The 26,157-nt window shown below is 34.5% G+C and overlaps 1 protein-coding gene across 1 annotated transcript; it reads right to left on the bottom strand.

Annotated features, from left to right (window-relative positions):
* AADAC (arylacetamide deacetylase) lies at positions 1 to 22,630 on the bottom strand. The gene is given in 6 exon segments (XM_032852665.1): positions 1 to 326; positions 329 to 596; positions 8,428 to 8,599; positions 9,892 to 9,961; positions 12,253 to 12,475; positions 22,493 to 22,630. Coding segments are annotated over 6 exon segments (1,197 nt in total).
* Positions 22,631 to 26,157: the final 3,527 nt, after the last annotated feature.

Raw genomic sequence — 26,157 nt, 5'->3', positions numbered from 1 at the left:
CTATAGATTTTCACTTAGCCAATTCATATACTGATTTTCCATTCTATATGCAATTTTAAATCCATAATAGGAAAATGCTCCATGGAATCCATCTTCAACATGGCTATGGGTCACTGGAACTCCAGCATTCTTAAGTCGGGTGACATACATAATTCCATCATCTCTTAAGACATCATATTGACAGGTGATGATATAGGTCAATGGTAAACTTCGTAATTTATTGTCATCAGCCAACAAGGGGGCTGCCCTCACATCTAGAAACCCTGGATATTTTTTAACCAGCTCAGAACTACCATAAGTTGGACTGTTATAAACGTGTCCTTTTTAAAATTCTCAGGGAGCAGAGAACTCCAATTAATAAATTTGAACAGATGGCTTGATTCCACTGGTACATGTTGGTTGAAGAGCATAGCTTTTTCAAGTGATCTGTCCATGGTAAAGTATTCACTCCACAACCTGACCGTCATTGATTTGGACAGAGTTGGAAAATGTGAATACTCCCGATATGATGGTAAATCCATATCAAGAGTCTGAAGGGCAGGATAAATTAAAGACTGGGTCTTGAGTTTGATCTTGACATCTGGATCATCTATGAGCTGAAAATAATTTAAATGAATTGCTCAAATAGTAATTTTCATTTAAAAGATATTTTTATTTAAAAACAATAGATTGATATTAAATAAATCCAGAACCTCAAAAAGATTATTAGAAACAACAAAAAAAATCTCAAAGAACTTTCTAATTTTTGATATTATATTGAATTTTAGATATGCCTATACTTAAATTTTATGAATATAAACTGATTTGTGCTACTTTCCTTGTGGATGGAGAAAGAGATCATCTAATCCATGATTAAAAAGTAAAATATCAGGGCCCCTGGGTGGCTCAGTTGGTTGAGCAACTGCCTTCGGCTCAGGTCATGATCCTGGACTTTCAGGATCGAATTCCGCATCGGGCTCCCAGCTCCTTGGGGAGTCTGCTTCTCCCTCTGACCTTCTCCTCTCTCATGCTCTCTCTCACTCATTCTCTCTCAAATAAATAAATAAAATTTTTTTTTTTTTAAAAAAAAAGTAAAATATCTACCCTGACAACTAGGAATGACAATCAGAGGAAACATTTTTTTTGGAATAAAAAATTTAGGTACGTATATCATTATATCAATGGGCATTAACATTTAAAGGAGAGATCACATAACTAGGAATTCTATTTTGGCTCTGATACTAAACAGACAAATCCCAGGCAAAAGTCTAATTCATCTTAACATTCATGTTTTTTAAATATTCAAATTACTTTAGTGCATTAACACAAATTTATCTGTAAACTAATATGCATATATTTGGGGTATACTAGAAGTTTTTTGTTAATAGGATACACGACCAGAAATATTTGCAGACCAGGATTACTGAGCATTAGAGTTTAGCAGATGTTTTTATGTACATTTACTTGGTCTTGCAACATTGAAATGGCCCACTGTGTCTCATAGGTTAATTAACTTTTTTTTTAACTTTTTAAAAATTTAAATTCAAATAATTAACATATAATGTATTATTTGTTTCAGGGATACAAGTCTGTGATTCATCAGTGTTACATAATACCCAGTGCTCAATAACAGTGCTAATTAACTTCTCAAAGTCTGGTCTCTGGACCCTTAATATCTGTATCACCTAAGGATTTATTAGAAATTCAAATTCTTGGGTCCTCACCCAGACTTACTAAGTCTGATGGGGAGGAATCAGCAATTTGTGTTTTAACAAGTTTCTCACGTTACTCTCATGCATGCAAAAACTTGAGATCTGCTAGTATAGGTCACAAATAGTAATTATTATATACTATTAATATTAGTAATATAATAGTATTATATACTATTAATAATAGTAATTTTTTAAAAAGATTTTATTTATTTGACAGACAGAGATCACAAGTAGGCAGAGAGGCAGGCAGAGAGAGAGAGAAAGGAGGAAGCAGGCTCCCTGCAGAGCAGAGAGCCCGATGTGCGGCTCGATCCCAGGACCCTGGGATCATGACCTGAGCCGAAGGCAGAGGCTTTAACCCACTGAGCCATCCAGGTGCCCCAATAATAGTAATTATTAAAGCCATATGAACTCTGATGTTTCTGAGCAAAGTATAATGTCTAAATTGAAGTCTATTTCTAAAAACTTATTTTTAAAAACTTAATGGAGAAACAGAGCACTCTGGCATTTTTTTCCTTTGGTATACGGATGACATTTTACACACACACACACACACACACATACACTAGCAAAAGTCAATGGCAGGACTGTTTACTTATATCATTGCATTTAAAGCATGGTTAGTAATTAGATCTAGATAGTAAAATAAAATATTTATAATTCCATTACCATATTGTTTTATGTAAAAATAATTGTTTTATGTTGGGAAAATATTGAATTTAAATAATCATTTCAGTGTTTTGTCTCATGTAAGATTACCACATTCCATTTAGGTCAATATCTAGTATGAAGAACACTGTTTTCATTAGTGGAAGTATGATAATAGTTAAATAAGTAGCTAACAGGTGGCCAATTTTAGATCGAGTTAAGAAGAAATACAAAAATATTTTACATTTCACCAATAAATTGAACTTGACAGGTAGCTAAAATCTTTAAACATATGGATTTTTAAAAAACTGTCTTTGGGGATGCCTGGATAACTCAGTTGGTTAAGCTGCTGCCTTCGGCTCAGGTTATGATCCCAGCATTCTGGGATCGAGTCCCACATCGGGCTCTTTGCTCAGCAGGGAGTCTGCTTCTCTCTCCGCCTCTGCCTGCTTGTGCATTTTCTCTCTCTCTCTCTGACAAATAAATAAATAAATAAAATCTTTAAAAACAAAACAAAACAAAAAACTGTCTTTGCAGGTAAATATAAGACACATAAGATCAAGTACAGAACTTCATAAAACAGAAATGTAAAATATAACCATGTTTAAGGGTTGGGAGTTTCCCATATACCCTGAATTGACCATACATCCTTCTTCCTCCCCAGTAGGATTGCATACCTCTCTTCCTCTTTATCCTTCATTCTATGGAATTCAATAGCATGTATTTCTTTAAAACTGTACCATTTAATCAATGTAGTTTATCTGGTTAAGGACATTCCATCTATTCCTAGGGAACCAATACTGTTTTGTTTTTTAAAGATTTTATTTATTTATTTGACAGAGATCACAAGTAGGCAGAAAGGCAGGCAGAGAGAGGAAGAAGCAGGCTCCCCACTGAGCAGAGAGCCCAATGCGGGGCTCGATCCCAGGACCCCAAGATCATGACCCTAGCCGAAGGCAGGGGCTTTAACCCACTGAGCCACCCAGGTGCCCCGGAACCAATATTGTTATTGTGATTTTTACTAAATGCTTTTTCTCCATCTAGTAAGATGATATATGATTCTGCTTCCTTTATCTATTAATGTAGTGAAATTCACTTATTTTTATAAAATATGCTTTTCCTTGCATTATTAGCAACTTGGTCATGCTATATGTATGTGTGTGTGTGTATATTATTGACAGATAAACTACATTGTTTAAATGGTACAATCTTAAAGAAATACATGCTATTGAATTCCATAGAATGAAGGATAAAGAAATATATACACACACACACACACATACATACATGTATATGTGTGTGCATATATATGTGTTATAGTATATATACATTTTTTCTAATATTTTATTCATGACACTAATGCCTTAGTTTTCTGAGTATGATTGGCCCATTTTTTTCCTTCCTGAAACTGTTCTTGTTAAATTGGTCATAAAGATCGTGCTTCTCTGAAAATAATTAAAGGGTGCACAATTTTTTTCCTATCCTCTGTAATATTTTGCATTTATTTCAAGTGATTTCTCTTTGATGTTTGATGTAAATTGCTGGCAAGATTTCTCACCAGGACTGTTCTTTGTTATTGATTTGATTTGTTTAATGGTTATAAAATTGCTCAGATTTTCATTTCCTCTTGTGTCTGTTTTGCAAGTTACAAATTTTTTGGAATTTTTCTATTAAATTTAAATATTATTAAATATTTTAACTTCAAAGTTTTTCAAAATATTTCCTTCAAAGACTACAATATTCATTCTTAACTTATCAAAGGCTTATTATTTTTCATATTGAAGGGTCTACAGTATTGTCCTTTTTCAGTCCTGTTGTTAATTGTTTATGCCTGATTTTGTTCTTCTTCATTTGTATTTCCAGAGATTTAAAATTTTTATTAGAACCTTCCAAGAATTAACAAATTAACTTTTTGCTTTTTGTTCATATTTACTGTAAGCTTGGTTTTGAACATCATAATTTCTGTTCTTTCCATCACTATTATCTTCCTTCTATTATTTTCTTGAGTCAGATGCTTATTTCAGCCTTTCTTACTTTCTAATCCATGCTTTTAAAGAAATAAAATAGCCTAAAAATATCATTCAAAATGTGAAAACGTATACAAGATATATATTCTATTAAGTAATGGGTTATTATTAGGTGCCTAATGTATTTTTTATATTTCCATACAAAGAAGGCAATTTTCTTATTTGCCTTTTTCCTATTGATTTCCCAATCATTGCACTGCGGTTAAGAGTCCAACTGCATGATTTAAATCCTGTGATTTTTTTTTGAGACTTGCTTTTTGGACCAGTACTTTGTCAATTTTTTAAAATGATCACATGTATTTGCTTGTTTCCCTGTTTTTTATAGGTCCATTGAGTTAAATGTATTGATCATTATTCCAGTTCTCTATACCCTTATTATTATTCTTGCTTGCTTTCTTGATTACTGAAAGAAGTACTGTTAAATCTCTCATTATGGTTTTGAACATGTATATTTTCCCCTGGAGTTCTGTTAATATTTTCTTCATACATTTAAGGCCATGTTATTAAATCCATACAGATTTAGAGTTGTCATATTTTCCTGGTGGTTTAACCTTTTCTGTAATGATGTGATCTTCTTAACCTATCCACAATTCTTTTAGGTGTTATTTCAGGATATACATTTTACATCCATTTACTTTCAAATTTTCTGCTTATCTGTGTTTCTAATATGACAATCTTGATCCTACAAACAGATTATTTAGACCACTAACATTTACTATAATTAATAAAATAGTTGATTTTGATCCAATTTATTTTGTGACTCCTCCTTTTTCTGTTTTCTCTATTTTTTACTTCTTTCAGAATGGTTAACTTTGTAATTATTCTATTTTTTTTTCTCATCACAGTTTATAAGTTATACCATATTTTTATTCTTTGAATGATTACCCTAAGAATTATAATGTGTATTTGCAATGTCCCCAAAACAAATGAAATTATCAAAGGCCAATTCTAAGCCTTTATTTCTTTTTAGATAATAAAAAGAGCTTATAAGACTTAAAATCTGCCCTCCTCTCCACTCTTGAATTTATGGGTTTTTTTCTTATACTTTAATTCTATATATCTTATTATTTTAAAGTATCCAAATTTAAGATTTACCCAGATCTTACCATATTCTTGTTCTTTGCTTCTTCTAGTATCATAAACTTTTATCTACATTTTCATTCTGTCTGAATGATTTATTTAAACCACCTTTTAGTGTGTTCCATTTACAGCAGTTTCTGAGTTTTGGTTTATCTGAATATGCCTTTATTTCTCCTTTATTTATAAGTAATATTTTGTGCATCATAGGATTTGGTTGACAGTAAAAATTGCTACACTTTGAGAGTATTCCACTTAGAAATTGCATTCTTGTTATTAAGAAGTAAGCTATTATTGTGACTTGCACTTCTATGAGGAATTTTTTTTCCAAGATTTCCTCTATTTGATTTTTTTATATTTAAAAAAAATTAAGTAATCTCTACCCCAGTGTACTCACAACCCCAAGATTAAGAGTTGCATGCCTTACCAACTGAGACCATCAGGCACCCCTCTATTTCTTTTTGTGTCGTTGGTTGTCTACACTTTCACCTTGCTGTAACTATATGTAGATTTCTCTCTAGCTAATCATTTATTTTTAATCTTTTAAAAAAATATGTTTAAGGTTCATGTATCTTGATATCTTTCATCAGTTCTGCAAAATTCCCTACTATTATATTTTTAAGTATTCCTTTGTCCCATTCTTTCCCCTTTGCTTCTGGCATAACATTTAAAAGTCTATTGGATTTTCTTGTATTCTCTTCTGTATTTTCTATCTTTTTTGAGTTTTCCATGCTTCATTTTGCATAGTCATCCATGTTTCATATGATCCATCTTTCAGCTTATAAATGATCTCTTCAGCTATGTAAAATGACTTCAACAATTCCTAAAGTTTTTATTTTGATGTTCATTTTTTAGTTTTAGAATTTTTGTTTGTTTTTCAAAACTATTTTTCTGCTGAAATTTGCAATCATGGTTGTGAATTAATTGAAGAAACTAGGATAATTATTTTATATTCTATGGTTAATAACTGGAGTATCTGAATCTTGTTAAGTTGTCTGTTGATTCTGCTTGCTTTCCTTCATGGTTTCTTATTTACTTGTTTGTCTGGACATGTTTTATTCTGTGCTGGATACTGTTTTCAAAAATATTTTCAGGAAACATTTTAAGTCTATAAAGATACCATATTTTTCCAGGGAGGATTTTTATACATTTCTGTCAAGTATACTTGAATATCAACTGTTCACACCAACTTATTTAAGTTCAGGTATGGGAGATTTCCCCATACCATCCAGGTGATATGAAGCAAGGCTCCAAATGCACTTGAGGGTTTTTTTTTTTTTTTTGCATCACATTCTCCCTGACAGTGAGATCATATCTATTCAGGGCCTCACTTTAAAGGTCCCCATTTTTCATAGTTATCCCCATTTTTGGAGGGTCCTGGAACTTGACTTCAACTGTCTAGTTTATCTTGCTGAACAGTTTTCTTTTGATTGGCATATACCATTAGAGCAGAGAGGACTTCGAGTACTAGGCTTATCTTTGTGTTTGTTTGTTATTTTGCATCCTTAAAAAATTTTGGGCTGAGAAACTTCATATCTTATTAGCAGTTTAATGCTCTCCAGAATAGTACAAGATATTTTAACCAGATTTTTAATAATTATGGGTCAGAATTCATTGTTTCACCACTATAGAATCTAAACTCCATAAGAGGAAAGGTTCATTATGCTACACAGTAAAAAGAAATTGATGCTTGAAAAGATTAGGTTCCTTGCCCAAGGTCACAGATCTGGACATTTCTTTAGCTCCAAAAATCAATGTCTGATGATATGCCCTTTGTACTGCCTCAAGATGCCTCTCAGAGTGACAATGAGTGGACAATACAGAAGTTAATTTCTGGGAAGTAGCAGATATCTGTTCTGCAGTGTATTTATAACAAATCATAAAATTTATATCTTTCCTTTGGCTACAAATCATGAGAAGGTTATTCTGAAGGTACCAATAGCCAAAATTGATATACTTTAAAATATGCATAAAAATGAATAATACAATCAACAAAATCAACAGCAAGTTTTGTTTGATTGCATAATAAATTTGTGTGCAATATTTATGACTAGAGTTAATTACTGAATTGCAGACATTCATCTGTAAATCTACAAACAATTCTTTTTTCATACAGGAACACTGCTTTTAAGCCACCAGGGCCTGATTTATTTCTTAAGTCAGATAACTGCATCAAAAACAGTTTTACTCACTATTAGACTAAGTATGATTTTGTGTCATTTTAAAATGATAGCTAATATATGCCCAGTTTTAGCTAAATGTCATAGAAATAGTGATGGCTGATTTCTGAAAATTATAATTCCTTCTGCAAGTAAACCTGCTAAAATTTTTTGTCTATAGGCAAATTAAGAACTCTGATAACCAGTTTTCATTCAAGTTTTAGTATGCTCCATGAAGGATACTGGAATAATCTGATTCTGTAGCTATGGTGACTGGTATCATTGATTGATTTTACAAATACCAGCCCTAATAAAATGAAAGAATGTGACACTTATATGACCATATAAATTATGTTTAAACCAATGATTTTTAAAGAGCATTTTATCATTTTATTTAAAAAAGAAATCTAGCAGAAGGTAGGGGACCTGGATGGCACAATCATTTAAGTGTGTGACTCTTGGTTGTGGCTCAGGTTGCAATCTCAGGGTTGTGATATCAGGATCGTGAGATCAAGTCCCACATCAGGCTCTGCACTCAGGGGAGAGTCTGCTTAAGAGTCTCTCTCCCTCTCCCTCTGTCCTTACATCCCACATGCTCTCTCTCTCTCTCTCTCTCTCAAATAAATAAATAAATAAATAAACATTTTTTAAAAATCTGGCAGAAGGTAGGAATAAAAGCACTCAGAATATAAATGTTCCCTAATATTTATCTCTATGTATCTCTAACTTCTAACATATTAACATAATTGCTTTGATATGTTTATGTTTGAAATTGATATTTAAGTGCAAAATATTTTTTAAAAGAAGCGAACCTAAGCAACGTACCTGTTGAGTCACCGCTGCCACTAAATTCCCTCCAGCGCTGTCTCCAGAAATACCAATCCTTTCAGGATCTATACCATATTTATCAAGAACATCTTGGCTCAAGAACCACTTTAATGCATTATATACATCTTCAAACTGATTTGGAAAGTGATATTTAGGTGCTAGTCTGTAGCTGTGAACACAATAATAATGATCTTTAAGTCAATTATTTTCATTAAAAAATGTGTATCTGTGTAGAGGAGGAGGCATACTCTAACCCAAAATTCAAAAGTAAAAAAATTTTCTTTAGCAAACCTGGCATTTGGGGTCTTTATGAATCCAAAGACAAACTTTATTCCTATGATAATGTTGATATGAAAGCTCTAACAATTTTTTACATTTTTCCCATAAAGCTTGAATGCAAAACTTGGATTAAATTTAAGGGAAAAACAAAAAACAAAAAACAAAAAACAAAAAACAGGTGATCATTTCTTTTAAATAAACTTTTACCAGAATGTTATCTTCCTTGTAATTACTATGCTTTATTACTGACCAATAAATAGCAAACAAAGCTTAGGAATTATACTATTCCAGCTTAATCTAATAATCAAGTTGGCACTCAGTCACTATTACAGGGTTTTTTTCATTGTCTCTTCATTTTTCTATTTATTCTCATTGGGTTTGTTTTCTATTATTAATTATTGATCTAAAATTTTTTTGAGAATTGATTTTGCCTGTATTCCCATATGTTATTTGGTGATTAATTGTATTTAATGAAGGATTGTACCATGAAATACACTTTATTAATTACTTGAAATGCATTTTATCACCTAATCTTTAAAATAACTCTATGATATAGAAAATATTATATGACTCCCAACATACATCTGAGAAAACTGAGCTAAAATGATATTTAGCTGCCACAAAGTCATCCAATTAATCCTAGAACCAGGCTTTGAACCTGATTCTCTGACTCTGAAGCCTTCATTTTACTCACTTTCCTAATTAAGAGTAGGCTAGGGGTGCCTGGGTGGCTCAGTCAGTTAAGCCTCTGACTCTGGATATCAAGGTCGTGAGTTTAAGCCCTATGTGCAGTCTCCTTAAAAAAAAAGAAAAAGAAAGAAAGAAAGGAAGAAAGAAAAGAAAGAAAAGAAAAGAAAAGAAAAGAAAAGAAAAGAAAAGAAAAGAAAAGAAAAAGAAATATGCTAGAAATCCAGCAGAGGTCATTTGTCCCTAAAATGCAGTAGTTTAATTTTATTGTATCAATTTTTTGATTTCCTGTTTTTGATCCCCACTTGACCTAACCATACAACTCTTTTCACTCTGACTCTTTTCTGGTCATGTCAAGATCACTCTCTCTATTCTCACCCTCTCAATTTCATTTGAAACACTTCCAGCATAACCAAGGAACAACCAAGACAATTGAGAACATCTTACTGTACAAAGCATCCGGCCAAAATTTAGACAAATTAACAGTGCTCTTACTTGGCTGAAATGACAACAGCATCAAGTCTATCAGCTGTCCGTCTTGACAGGAAGTCATAACTAAACAAAGCTGAAATAAAAGAAACTAAAATCAGAAACTGACAACTGAATTGCTGAGTGTTTCCATCAGTAGAAAGCTTATCCCTATACCTTTTTCCTCACTGAAATGTTCTGGGGAAAACTTTTCTAAGATTTCATCATAGCTATAGAATATGAATTCTTCTGCTCAGTGATCCTTTTACATATGTATTGTCAGATTTCTTGTCCTTCCCCACATTTCCACACCAGATAATTTAAACCAAATTCATTTTTTTCTAGATTAATCTCTTCTCCCTTCATTCAGCAGGCATTAGGTGTTGAAAGAATAAACACATACATATTAACTCCCTGACTTTCAATAAATCACAATCTACTAGGAACAGAGGTAGAGAGGAGCAGGCATATAAGCAGAAAACAGTAATGCAAAATATGAGTTGTTTTACTTGGGGTGGAGGTACAGAAAGTGTTGTATGGAAATAGCACTTGACTTTATCAAAACAGCCAGAGAAAGATAAAGAAAAGAGAAAGTAGGGAAAGCTAAAACCTGATTTATATATTCACATTTTCAAGGCAGATAAGAAAAAACCATGTTTTGGGGGCTGGGGGGTCAGGGTTTGGCCATATGTGTGGAGTGGGGATGAGTTACACATGTTTGCTATTGGACTTGGGTAAGTGCTCCCTTTTGCAGATAAGAAAATTGTGAGAAGATGAAACAGAATTTGCCAGCAATGAGAGGAGGGAGAAATCATAAAGTGCTATGGGGGAAGTATCAGAATATGTAGTTGTCACAAACATTAAATCATGTGGGCTATGAAGAGAAGAGTAGATATTATCTTGAACTGATTCCAAAGTCAGGTGCTGAATATTCCTAAAACATCAAATACACACGAAGTTTTAAGTTTTTATCTAACATTTACTTTAAAAAGTCATTCTTGGGGTGCCTAGGTGGCTCAGTGGGTTGAGCTTCTGACTTTGGCTCAGGTGATGATCTTGGGGTTCTGGGATAGAGTCCCATGTCTGGCTCTCTGCTCAGCAGGGAGCCTGCTTCCCCCTTTCTGCCTGCCTCTCTACTTACTTGTGATCTCTCTCTCTCTGTCAAATAAATACATAAAATCTTAAAAATAAATAAATAAGTAGAAAGTCATTCTTACATTTTGGATTAGAACATAAATTTTAATGTCTTTTTAATATAAAAATAAGAAGGATCAGGAAAATATTATTTTGTTTCAGGGCTTATTCTTATTTAATTCCTCTATATTAGTAAACATACTCCCATTCTTTACAGTTCTTTGATGAAAGGACTTATAAAGAAGTACTTTGGGCAGCAGGGACTCATGAAAATGAACTAGGGCATAGCATAGTCAGATTTTGCCTTAGAAACCTCACTTCAACACCAGTTAATGATTTTACTGCCTGTATTTATAGAAGATGATAGACACAAACACAGATTTCTGCTCTGATTTACATTTCTAATCTATATCAATACTCATCAACACCTCTTTTCCTCCTGTCATAGAGAAAGTGTGTTTCTCCTCCTATGTGTTGCTAATACTTCTCTTCTGCACTAAACCCAATTTCTTCTCATATCCCTTAGATGAGGCAAACCTCAGTCCATCCTCCAGCTACCACTTATTTTTCCATCATATTTCTATTAACTGCCATCTTTATCTTCAGTTTATAAACATGTTCATAGCTCTCTTATATATAAATATAAAATGCATATAATACAAAAATATTATACATAGATAAAATATGTAATTTTACATTATATAGTAACATATACATTAAAATATTATATATTTCATATATTTATATAAACATTAAAATGCACAAAATAAACTGAAATATATATGTATATATATTTTTATATAAAATAAAGATAAAATGTCCTTACTCAACTGTGGGCTTCTTTTCCATCTAGCAACTTTCTCATTTCTTTCTTATCTAAGCTGAATGAAAGACTAGAGTCATCATCTCTATTTCCTCATTTCTCATCCACTATTCCATGTACTTCATTTTAGTTTTCAGTACAACATTCTATCATTTCTGCAATTAACAAGCTAAATAGTAAATGTCTAAGTTCATGAAACGCTTTTTCTTCGGACCTGAGATTTGCTGTAGCAAAGCATTATTCCCTTTCAGAAAGAGATCTGAAATTATTCCTTTAAACTAACATAGCTCCAAAGAAATGATTTTCAGAGAGCTTAAGTGTTATATTTTCTGGGATGTTTAACAGATATATCTCCTTGATATGTTGAAGTCAAAATCTTAATAGGATATACACTATAGGATAAATTAAGATTTTCAACAAAGGACACATACCAGCACTCCCCAAACACCAACCACCACCATGAACATAAAATAAGCCCCTTCTTAGTTTCTCTGGCTTTTGTTTTGGCACATATACACGGACAGGAATGTTGTTGAAAGTCGTCTCCATCACTGTGACATTTTCATCAGATGTGGGTGGGACTTCTTGAAGGCCCACAAAGAACATTGCAATATTTATGAAATGGTTGATTCCCAATAGCTCAGCAAACACAATCTATAAGAAAGGGGAAGGTACAACAGGTTACAAATATCAAATGTCAATGTTGTTTATGAACATAGAAGTATGCTGTATGCTCCCAACGGTCCTGTGTTGGGTTGTCACAGGTGAATCTGAATGACACAGTTAGAAATACTGGAGGTTCAGACTTTTTACCACAATTGTTGCCTCAGGAAAAAAAAAAAAAAACATTAAGAAATTACTGAGGTATTACAACTTGGCACATCCTATGCTTCCTACCTTGAATACAAAGACAAGCAGGGTGAGTTCCCTACTCTAAATAAGCTCAGAGTCAAGTGGGAGAAGGGGTTATACAGGCAGTTATAAAGCAACATGATTGCATGTCTCAATGACATGTACAATGAACTTTGGCAAAGGTCAATAGGAAGATAAACTAGTTGCCTGGACATGAGACCTGGGGAGTTTTCAAATAGTAGGTGAACTCTGTTATGAGTACTGAACTTTGATATGCAAGAGTTTTGCCAAACAAAGGAGGAACTCTCCCTTTAGGCTAAAGTTAAAGACACAGGGACACTCCTACCACTATTGCAGAATTGCAGGTAGCTTAGTAAAGCTATGAAGTCAAGTCCACACAAGGATGCATAAAAGAAAAGGGACCTCAAGAGGTGAGTGTGAACGAAACCTCGAAGGATCTATAATGTTAGAATTCAAGAATCAAAACAACTAATTTTCTAATCTTAAATTGGAAATGTGGTGATCAATCAAATAGTGGGGTCAACCTCTTTTCCATTGTACAACGGTAAAATGGGTACAAAAGGAATAAGCAAAATTATCTGTTTTCAATACTGAGTCATTCCCACATGGTTGCTGAAAGGCAGGTCAGAGAAATAATTTCCCAGAACTCCGTGCCAGATTAAATTATGCCACAAAGGCACTCCTCTAAGAATGGGAGGGCAGAAATAAAGAAAACGCCATTATTTTCTCTGAGCCCCTATGGATATTGATATGGACATTGACAGACATGTGGCTTTCCATGCCACAGTAGAAGAATTTAAGGAAAATGAGATGCTGAATTTCCCAGATATTATAAGGGAAGAAAGCCAAAGCCTTAGGGAAACAGTAATATTGGATATAATTTATTACTGAAGCCTATAACCCACCACCACACTGTGTATTTCAGCGAAGTCCAGAAGATAATCTATATATAAAGAATGGAACTCTATTATCTTAGTAAAAATACTTGCAATGATAATCATCTACTATCCAGAAATGACAGTGGAAGATTGTCCCATTGACATGGACCTTCTGATTTCAATAGGGAGGATGGAATCCCAAAGTTATAGGCCAAGTAGCAGTGATAAACTATCAGATAGAAAGCTTCTGTAGTTATGAAATGAACAGTGGTGGTAAAGTGAAACATAATCTTAGAGATCACTGTAGCAATAAAATAATCATGTCTGAAAACAATGGTAAAGCACTTGACTGAAGTCTGACTTAATCTGTATTGTTATAGTTTCTGACCCAATTTCCAGAGTTGAGACACTTCACAGACTCAGACTCCCAGAATGGAGGAAAGGCAAGGTGCCCTCAGGGGCACCCTTGCAAAACTATTACAAATATGCCCTATACATCTGCCTCCTAGTATTCCCCAAGAGAACCAAGACCTTTGGTTTGGATAAGTTAATACTGAGGGAAAGGAGAATACCCAGACTTTGGAAAGAGAATACTAGGCACTCCTTCTGAAATGGTATTAATTCCCAGAAACTCTGGAGCCACCATGGCCATCAAGCAGAGTGGAAGCTGAAGGGTATCAAGTATGAAATAGTGCTCTAGATGGATTCTCAATTAAAATGGGTCCAAGGGTGTAAATATTCATAGTTGTGTTTATTTCCCCAGTTTCTCTCAATGAATAGTTAAAATAGACATACTTGGCAACTGACAGTGTCCTTACTTGGGCTCCTTACTGCATTAGTCAAGAGGTATTATGGAATTTAGGGCCATGTAGAAACACCTGCAACTGCTCATTTCTATTGAAATAATAAAACAAAAGCAATAGTAAATCCCAGGGAATCACAAAGATTCGTGCCACAATCAAAAGATTTGAAAAATTTAGAGGTGATAATTTCTGTTGCAAGACTAAACACTAGCCAGACTCCTCTGAGTCCCCTTCTCAACTGGGCCTCAACCTTGTCCTATAAAAACTACAGACATTCAGCACAAATGACTTCATCCACCTGTTTCCCCGCGTTAGCATGCGTAAAATACTAAAAAGTTCAAGCTCAAGGTCCATCCCTAGGGTGACCCTAGATCTCCTTAAAGGCCTGCCTGAGAAAGCTCAATGCCATGGCAAAAACATACTGCTTGTCCTAGCCAACACTTGACAGATAAGGCCCCATCATCCTTTCGGAGAGTACTTGCTAAAACAAAGGCTTACAATGGTGAATTCTTTCCCTGCTTCTTTGAAATGTATACGTATCTTCTACAATTTGAGAGTGTCTTTCTCAAGGACCTGAAAGCCATTCCTTGGGAATGTAATCATTAGGAAGAACTTAGAGAATAGAATCCAAACTTCTATAATTGCCAGTGCGCCTAAATGCACGTAAAATAACCAACCCCTTGTCACTTCTCATTTTTCAACTCCTGAGTCCTCCCTTGCTCCCTTCCCTACTCCCATTCTCCTTTAAAAATATCCATTCACCTCTGTACAAACTGAAGTTGCATTCAAATAATCCTGACCCTCTTCTCTGTTGCAATAACTTATTACCGATTAAAATCTGACCTTACCACTTTAACTAGGGCCAATTTTTTTTTGTTAAAGAGTGTATCAACTATATGATTTATATAGAGGACAGATGAATATTTGAGAAAGAATTATGTTAAACTTAATCAGGTCATAATTTCGATTGCAGCTATTATTGCAGATATCTCTTTTTTTTTTTTTTTTAAAGATTTTATTTATTTATTTGACAGAGATCACAAGTAGATGGAGAGGCAGGCAGAGAGAGAGAGAGAGAGAAAGGGAAGCAGGCTCCTTGCTGAGCAGAGAGCCCGATGCGGGACTCGATCCCAGGACCCTGAGATCATGACCTGAGCCGAAGGCAGTAGCTTAACCCACTGAGCCACCCAGGCGCCCCCAGATATCTCTTTAATGGAACAAATCAACACAGCTTCTGGCTTCTAGAACACAGCTATTCATTTGAGCCTATTTCCTCTACCATTTAGCAAGGAAAGCAGTACACCGTCACTATCTTGCTACAAGTCTGTAAGAACTCTCCTGCTCCCCACATAATCTGATCTACATGGATTTCTACTATCTCTATAGGTCACAGGTCATCATACAGATCCACAACACTGTGTTTTCAATATTATAAATCGGGTGACTAGGAAATAGCAAATACTATGCATGCCTTGGTAAACCATATATGTTACAAAGGATACACAGTAAACCTCATGGAAATTTAAGGACTTGCTACTTTGGTCTCTAGGTGTTCAGAAGTCTGAGACTTCTTGGATATTATCTCCGAAGTGAAAGAAAGTTGCTCTATTTGTACCCTCACCACTAAAACAGTGGTAAAATGCTCCGTGACTCACTTCAGATTAAGGTAACAAAGTACTCCCAATTATTTATCAAGTAAGCCTAATACTCAGCCTGCTGGATTTTAGTGGGAACTAAAGACAAGAGAGTCTCTGCATCAGGTCCAGGAGGCCCTGCAAACTGCTCTGTTCCAGAGCAGAACCAAGGGTGAGTAAAGGGTCTGGGGCAACTAGGGGTGTGGTAGGGAGGTTGTGGCAAACCTTGTTAGGAGTTCAGGAACTTATGTTTTTGAGAATATCCATTCCTAATCCTCTTGCACTTACTGCAATAATGACCCTGGCTTGCTTTTAGGCACTGGTGACACATCGTACAAATTCCCAATGAGAATGCCTTACTCCTTCCCTAGTCATCTGCACCACTTTAGTCCCTTAACTTTCTCATGCTTGCCTTTACTTAAGGTCTGTGTATTACTAAAATAGAAATATATTTGTATTTAATCATATATGTGGTATATGTTTATATATCAGCATATTTATATGGCTGTGTACATGAGTACATCTATGAGTATAAATATACCACAAACACACAAACATATATATAAGTATATATCTCACACACACACATATGCGGCAAAGTCTGTTTCCTTTATGTTCAGATTTACTTTAGGACTTGGGACTTTTCTGTGTTCTCATACTCCTTCTTTCACTCCAATTGCAGTAACTGTACATCTAATTTCTTCCTTTATGCATAGTTCATCTCTGTATGTTTCAAAGACTCCAGATTCACTAAAACAAAACGGGTATCAGAAAAATAGTCATTAAAATAACCATACTTTCACATTTCAGCTATCGCGAAATCTACCATTTTACTCTCTCTTTTTGTTGTTCTCTCTTTTTTTTTTTTTAAGATTTTATTTATTTTTCAGAGCAAGGGGAGTAGCAGGCAGAAGGAGAGGGAGGAAGAGGGAAAGGGAGAAGCAGGCTCCCTGCTGAGCAAGAAGCCCAATGTGGGACTCAATCCCAGGACCCTGGGATCATGACCTGAACTGAAGACAGATGCTTAACCGACTGAGCCACCAAGGCATCCCAAGAGAATTTTCAACCTTCACAGATTATCAGTAAAAGTGAACATTCATATCAATAGCCTGTAATAAAAGGCAGAATGAAGAAAGATCTTGAATAGGGTGGTGAGGCAGGAAGAGGAAGGGGATCAATTCTAACTGACCAATATGAAGACAGTGTCTGATGGGTGCTTTTGATGTGTTAAATCTGCAAATTCTGAGTGTTTAAAATTTTTAGGTTTAGTAAGAGAGGCAAGACAATTTGATCAAAAGCCTGAAGAAAAAGAATGAAAAAGTGTTTACAAAAACCTAGAAGTTATCTAGAAGCTAACTAACCTTCTTAGGCTTTACAGTTAAATGACACTAACTTATACTGGGAAGCCCTGTTGAGATTGCATTATGGGGAGCTGTTTTCAGAACACAGTGGTCTACTTTTATATTTATAAGAGTACTAGCAAGCAGTTTATTATGTTCTAACTAGCTAACAACAAAATAAATGATATATATCATATATATGTATCATTAAATATAATGATCAAAGAAATTATAAAATTTAAAATATTTAAATTGTAGGCATTGTGAAATATGTATGCATGGGGCTCCTGGGTGGCTCAGTGGGTTAAAGCCTCTGCCTTCGGCTCAGGTCATGGTCTTAGGGTCCTGGGATCGAGTCTCGCATTGGGCTTTCTGCTCAGCGGGGAGCCTGCTTCCCCATCTCTCTCTGCCTGCTTCTCTGCCTACTTGTGATTTCTCTGTCAAATAAATAAATAAAATCTTTAAAAAAATCTATGTCTAACCCAAGTCCAAATATGCATTTATATGCATATCCATATCTATGTCTGTCTCTATCTCTATAAAACTTATAGGTATTTTTACAAAAATTTGACTTGAACATGATTTTTAATATGTACTTTATTCAGTATTACTAACGTTCAGCTGGAAAATTTTTTTTCATAAAATTGTATCTGGCTTTAAAATTACAAACATCCAGGGGTATCTGGGTGGCTTAGTTTGTTAAGTATCTGCTTTTGGCTCAGGTCATGATCCCAGGGTCCTGGGATTGAGCCCTGTATCCATACATCATGCTCCCTGTTGAGCAGGGAGCCTGCTTCTCCCTCTCACTCTGCTTGCCACTCCCCCTGCCTGTGCTCTCTCTCTGTGTCAAATAAATAAATAAAAACCTTTAAAAAATTTACAAACAGGGTGCCTGAGTGGCTCAGTGGGTTAAAGCCTCTGCCTTTGGCTCAGGTCATGATCTCGGGGTTCTGGGATCAGGCCCCATATCGGGCTCTCTGCTTAGCGGGAGGTCTGCTTCCTCTTCTCTCTCTGCCTGCTTCTCTGCTTACTTGTGATTTCTGTCTGTCAAATAAATAAATAAAATCTTTGAAAAAAAATTTACAAACATACAGTGATAAAACAGGCAGTTTTATGGAGATAGATATAAATAACAACTACACCTATTGTTTTTAATTTTTGCCAGATTTGTGCTTGGACCCATTCAATTCTTACTAAAACCTAGTATGTAGTAATATATTTCCAGATTTTCAGTTGAGTACATTATGGTGGGGAGACCTTAAAAGACCTGTTCATGTCCACGCAGACAGTAAGAGTTGGATGTGGAATTCAAGCCCAGGTCTTACTCTGGAGCCAGGTGTCACTCCTGACTAACCAATATGCCATCCCTTCATGACCATCATTACACGTCTCTGAGAGACTAGACAGAAACCTCTCTGGTCACCTTGGACCTGGCCCAGGGTCTAGTGAATTGATGTATCCCATGGCTAGCTGCATTTCCCAACCTAGTCATGCTACACCTGGGTATGTGTTCAACTATCACCTTACTGGTGTCCAGCAACTGTCCCAAAGAGATGTCAGTTGTTAGACTCACAAAAAGTACACACTTCCAAGAAATGACTGCCTCATGTTACAATTGTAGCCAGAAGGGTAGAACTTCATAAAGAGTAAACTGCAAATGCTTAGTCCATGCCTGACAGGGTTTGGGAGATCGATTATTCTATGAGTATGCTCCATGTCTTCTCCATATTCTGGGATACTCCCCACACAGACAGCTCCACATATGCTGACCATGCCCCCAACACTTGGACGTCCCCTACATGCTCCTGCAATTACACAAAGGGTGGAGACTCCTATGTGCAGCAGATCGTCTTCTGTCCTCTTTATTTCTACATTATTTTTACAGAGTGTTAAATAATATCCTCCATGTTTCTGCTGGGTATGACTTTTATACAAGCACTCCAACCAATTAACAAAAATGTTTAAAGAAACTGCATAAATATCAGGACTGCTAATTTTAAATGTCAACATAGAAATGTAATAGATCAGAAGCATTTATTTACTTCATTTGAACAAATTTAAAATTTAAAATTTCTACACCCTATGACATAAAGTAGGTGTCATAGGGGCACCTGTGTGGCTCAGGTCATGATCCCAGATTCCCGGGATCGAGTCCCTTATCAGGCTCCCAGCTCCACGGGGAGTCTGCTTCTCTCTCTGACCTTCTCCCCTCTCAAGCTCTCTCTCACTGTCTCTCTCTCAAATAAATAAATACAATCTTTAAAAAAAAAGTAGGTGTCATAGAAGTAATTGCATCTAAATATGCTAATTTAGTTTGCCCTCTAGTTTAAATCAAAGTTAAGTACAGAAAATATAAGGTCCTCTTTAAAAACATAAATCACTGGACTCAAATAGTTTACCTTCAAAGAATGAGGCTGTTTATTTCAAATATTTTTTAAATGATAGAAAATGGTCTATGTCATACAAGTTAAAAATAAGAATTAAGTTACGAAAATATTAATTGTAACATGTGTAAACAGTACTAAGTATAAAATTTTGTAATATGATTTTATAATCTCACAAACTTTTGGATCCTACTAGGAAGTGTAATAAATACATAACAAAAGACCAAGAAGTTACCAGTGTGTTAAAAATAATGTCCAGTGTCCCTGGACTCTGAATTGAATTACAATGATTTTATAGTTTCTTTAATTGTCTTTCCTTTAGTGAACTGTGATGAATTAGAGCAATAGCTTAGTGGATACAAACTCTATACCCTAAAGGGAATTTTTTATGCAAATTTGAAATATCAAATAATAAAGAGGGAAAATTCCAACCAATTCTGGAGTTTATATCCCTAAATTTATGGACAAAATTATTTCTTATATCTTAATCTGTCATACAGAGATCTAGTCCCTAAATGAAAAATCATAAAATAGAATTTCTGAGCATTACCTAGGTGATTGGTTGCACCCAAGTTAGGGTTTTGCATAGGAAGTGTAGGTATTTGGCAGTTTGGAAACTAAAATGATTATTGTTCCTCAATATATTCACCCTTTACAGGCCAACCAGTGTATCTCTGAAGTCACAGTAGTGAAAAGAAGTAAGCTGGGCCATGTGTAAGCAAAGAACAGAGATGATAAAATCAGTATTTTTAAAAATTACCTCAAACCTAGGAAGCTTCAAATTGTGACGAGCACTGAGTGTTATACACAACTAATGAGTTGTTGAACACTACATCAAAAATTAATGATGTACTATATGTTGGCTAATCGAACATAATGATTTAAGAAAAACAATTTTTACATATTCTAAAAAAAATTGTTTCAATGCAACTAAGGTAAACCTTACATTCTGCTATTGCGGTGGAAAACACTTTTCACAAATGGTTATAATCCCAAGCCCAGGATGGGTCTGACAGTGTTAAGTTATTTGACTATAATGTTATTTCTTAGCAAGACTAGATGCAACCCTCTAGTCCTTTCAAGGTAATGCTGAGCAATCTATTAGAGTTGGCATTTTAGTTAACTATATTTGATATTTCTATTCTAGGAGATAATGCTGCGCTACAAATTGACAGGCTATTCCATGACTTCCATTTATCTTCAGCATTGAATTAACAAAAGTGTAAATTACTGTTCTTTCTCTTATGGTCAAATTGATCAACAAAGCACAAAATAGGACCCAATGGCATTAAGTTCAAGCAGGAAGCTTTTGGTTTTTTTCATTTTGGGGAAGGGAAGGAGGACTGGCAAAAAACTGGCTTCTTCATAAATGTATGATGGATTTTACAGAAGTTTGGAAAGATGACATATTATAAGGTAATCTGATGTATCTAGTAAATAAATTCTTTTTTTTTTTTTTGGTGAGACTCATTCTTGAGAGTACAAATATATATGTATAAATTGTAGTAATTTTGTGACTTAGCACAAAAACTGAAAGAAAAAAAAAATATATTGACCCACCTCTATTCCTCAGGACATTCTCGTAATAGTTTGTCCAGGAAAACCCATTCAGTCAAATAGAAATAATACAAAAGTTGATATATGATATTCATGCAATGTTCTAGGAACTATAAGAAAAATAATAACAGTTTCCAACACATGAAGTAAGTGAAGAAAACAGATTAGAAACAAGTTGCTGCAAAATGGGTGAAATATATTACACAATATTGCAGAATGGATTTTAAAAATAACACAACAAATATCTGAAAGGAGAAATGCATATATTCATGGAAGATACAGACAGATATCTGGAGGTGATCACTACTCAAAAGGAAGGAGTGACCGAAAACTGGTACTGGTAGAAATTAGAAAAGGAATATTAAAAAAAAAGAGAAATAATTTCAAAAATAAACAGCAAATTCAAAGAAACCCAAGGTATTGTATATGATAGAAATGAGAAAAAACAAAAGGAATGAAAAATTCAGAAAAGATTAAAAAGTACTAGGAGAGAAGTGACATCATCTTAGAGACATACAAAGAGGACCGTATGTGTATTTCAATATGTATATGTAAGTACTTATACACATATAATCAATCTAAATAATAAAAGAAAACAAAACTATGAATAAAGCACAGGTCTTTGAGAGACAACGTGGACACAGTGGGACAGCCAGTCAATCAGTTGCCCTATCACCTTAGTAGTTTACCCTTTTACAACTGGAAATCGGGTGCATCCAGTTTCCCTTGGGTTTTTACCAGCTGACTTGTTTAAAAATATTTCAACATGAATACATTTTTATGTCTGAATTCAAGATTATTGCAAAAAATTCTGTAATTCATCACAGTGTTGTTCAATCCTACCATCTCTGAAGTTCTTACTTTAAAAAAAAAAAAGTGCTTCATTGTGGCAACATTCATGCCATGAAACTCAGAAAAAGACTTTTTACTTTTCTTCTTGTCTTTTAATATTTAAAAGATTATGTTTTATTTTTTAATATTTGAAATTAAAGCTACTTGACTACTTCCTCCATACTCAATCTGTTAGGGGTCTGCATTAAGGAATAGTTAAAATATTTTTTTAAAAAAAGCTTTCAACATCTGCAAGCAAGCTTTAAGAACAAAATTTCAAAGACAGTAAAAATTTTAAAATAATAATACAAAAATTATATTCTCCTGCTTAAAATATTAAATATTCAGAGTCAATACAATTCTATACTTACCAAATCTGTTACAGTTTTCATACATGTGGTCACACACAGTAGTTTCCATGGCTCTTCAATATTATCTGGGAGAGGTATATAAATATAGTATGCGACAAAGACCCCCACCATCAGAAGAAAAAGAATCTTTCTTCCCATGACGCTTCCTTCTGCTCTTTTGACTTGGCAACACACTAAGTACAATTTCAGCTGCTGACACCTATACCCGGGATTTGGCACCATCACAGAGTATTATCTAACTTCCTGAACACAGATTTTACACCTCAGTCTGTCATTTCATTGGCTGTCCAGATACAATTAAACTCAGTAAAAGTACAGAGAGCTTTATTGTCTCCAAATTTTGTCATAACCAACAGCCTTATTTTGTTGCCAGGCAGTACGTGAGCAAATATTTTTTTGTGCACTTACTAGGTTAAGAATACTTTAACTCTTAAAGAAAAGGCCACAATAAAATACAGAAACTCAGTATATGGTTCAAATAACAAATCTCAGTGCCAGAGAACAAACAAATATTTTAAGAATATTGAGAGCTTTTATAAAGTAAGATAGATACGGTCATATATATTTTATATTACTTTTATTATCTTGTTACGATTGAACTCATCCATGATCAATTATTTTAAAATTACACAATAATCATGGAGAGAACTAACAGTTTTTGCACGCTCATTCTGATCCAAGAAAGTGTACTAAAACAATGAAATCTTATTTAATTCCAAAGTATTATTGTCACATGAGAGAGAGAGAATCTGAGGCAGAGGAAAGTTCAGAAGCTGTACAAGCTCCTTCAATAGTATGGAGTGAAGCCAATACAATCCTCCTCCATAAGTCTATGTGAAACCCTCACTTGTTGCAGTCTTCAAATAACAGATAAATAATTGAGATTGGAAAAGATTAAGCAACTTGCCAATGTCATACAAAATCAGGTAGCAGTGTCAAGAGACATTCACTGTTCACTAAATACCCATGTGAACTTGTAATATTTAGATCCCTTCTCTTGACATTAAAAGAGGTTATGGAACTAGTGCTGGCAAAAGGGAGCTGATAGAAAGTCACATGTCGTTTCCAAACAGAAGATCCTTAAGACCTGGAAACTATCTTTTAAAATGGTAGTATTACAACATATAGGTAGTTTGGATTGCTAAGGGAACTAAGGGTTTAAGTGCTCAAATCCCATGACTGTCTTCTCTTGGAGCAAGTAAATTTCATGATGACTTAAAATGTGTGATGCAATCCTCATATCACTTTAAATATATTGCTTCACTTAGTTCTCATATTGACACTGGAATGTAAGAACTAACAGTATGAAAGATTTCTTTCTTTCCCAGAGTCACATCATTACATATTTCCAAAGTTATTATTTTAGCCTAGATTCTCTGGCTCCGAGGTTTTTATTCTTAACTCTGCAAATCAATGAGAAGTGGAAATCCATAGGAGCTGGTTATGTCCATACAGTGTCACCATTAATTTTATTCAAAAAGTTTCTTGAACTTTCAGGACTTGCATTTCTTTTTACCTACCTGTCTGTCTTTTCTCACTAACTCCTCACTGGGAAGGTGCTAACATCAACTTTTCTTTCTATACTTAGTTTCATCTGGAACACAGATTTATTTCAGGCATAATAAATCATTCAAGAAAGTTGAGAGGATTTTGATATATATAAGACATCTGTATTAAAGTATAATTAATGCTTCAATTACCTCATAACACATCAAGTCTGTCTACTGTCCATCTTGACAGAAAAATCATATTTAAAGAGTTAAAAAAAAGACAAAGTCAAAATTTAATGAGAATTAACATATCATATGATTTCTTTTCTTCTTTATAGAAAGCCCCCCATGACAATTTTATTTTTCTACAATTTACATAGAAATCCTAGGGAGAAAATCTAAGAGTCATCTCAAACATCAACTATTACTGCTCAGTGACTTGCTCCTAATTAGCTTTCTTTTCCATTTCAACACTGATTATTCCAAACAAGTTCCATTCTCTCAAGACCCAACCAAATCTTCTACCAGCATTCAACATCAATGTAATTGCCTTCATTCTGTTACTGACATCATGTTAGGTGCTGGGAATGCAAAGATGAAAATATGTTTTCTGATTTCAAAGAGCTCATCTCTAGGGGGGACATATGTTCAAGTCAACATTCCCCCTTGAGGACGGGAGGAGGCTGAAGGAATTTTATAAATTTTGGAATTTTTTATGAAGGAAGATAAATATAAGAGTTATATAATATGCAAATTATAAAGGTTTATGGAAAGATTATACTGAGCCACATGTTTGGGAAAGGGTGATGGGTTGGTGAGTTAGAGAAAGTAACACTTTTCAGCCAAAATTCTTTTCAAATAAGGAGAACTGAAGGAAATTCAGCAAATACAATTTTTTAGAGAAATTTCTGCTTAATATGTAAGTATTCTTTCATACAGGTCTCATCTTAGTTAATATCCAACTTGGGCTGACAGTGTTTTGTTCTATTAGTTGTTGATTAATTCCACTGATTCATAGCAGCTGGACTTGGGGTGCATGTGTTTCATTGTCTAGAAATTGGATGAGCACCTCCTGCATACTAAGGGGATTCCTGAATGGAAAGAGGGGGAGTGTAAAATGAAAACTTTGGATTTATAGTTTTGCTAAATGCGGAACTTCACATCAACTGTTCTAACACTAATACTCTGAAGGAGCAATGATCTTAGTAACCTTGCTAAGTCAGGTACTCACTGAATGTAAATGAAGATTTTTTCTAGACCAAAGAACAATGAGACTTGTTTAACCAATCATGTACAGACCTACAGATTCTTTTGTCCTACTCTTTGAGCTCATTTTCAGTCATTGGTCAACCATTAGTTACCATTACCTCCATGAACAATTTTTCTCTTTCTAGCACTTAAAAATTTCGACTTTGACTTTTTCCTCTCAGAAAACTATAGAGTGCAATTCTTTTCTATCATGTGTAGCATTGCATGGCAATAAGGTTATCTTTTGAAAAATTTTCTGTTTATGTGTGTTCACTTGGGAAGAGTACTAAACAGATTAAATGACTATTTTGAGGCCCAGGTCAAAGGGAAGTCATGTTTTAAAAGTACCTATCCATGTTCCAGGTTCTGTGCTCTGAGTTTTAAAGAATTTCTTCATCCAATTTTTACAACTATTTTATGAATCGTGTATTATTTTACCAATTCTTACTAATGAGGAAACTGAGGGTCAGGGAAAAATAAGGACTTTGTCCATCATCACATAGTGAAAGGTTTGTTAAACAAACATGATGTTTCCTAGTTCTTGACTCTCCTACCAAGAACCAGGGTCTAAAACTAAATATGTTTGACTATAAAACTGCTCTTTCTTTTATTTTGGTGGTTTCCTCCCCTCCTCCAGCCTCAAAAGAATTAAGGAACATATTCCTTAACTAATAGCTTTAGTAATGATGATTTGTAGTGGGGGTTAAATTCAAATGAGGCAGTCAAGTGCCCCTTGAGCAAAGCATCAAACCTTAATGGTGCAGGCAATGTATGTGGGGGGAGATGAGGGACCATAAAGATTTAAAAAGAAAAACAAAAAACCTTCTAAATTATTCTGACCTGGCCCTTCTCCCATAGTAGTAAGAATCACTATTATATTGTCCTGCCTCTATGAAAACATTTAAAGTAATGTTTATTTAATAGTTC

The sequence above is a fragment of the Lontra canadensis genome, unplaced genomic scaffold, assembly GCF_010015895.1.
Source record: "Lontra canadensis isolate GAN:19392208 unplaced genomic scaffold, GSC_riverotter_1.0 scaffold6, whole genome shotgun sequence".
Lineage (NCBI taxonomy): Eukaryota > Metazoa > Chordata > Mammalia > Carnivora > Mustelidae > Lontra > Lontra canadensis.
This window is presented reverse-complemented; position numbering and strand designations above follow the sequence as displayed.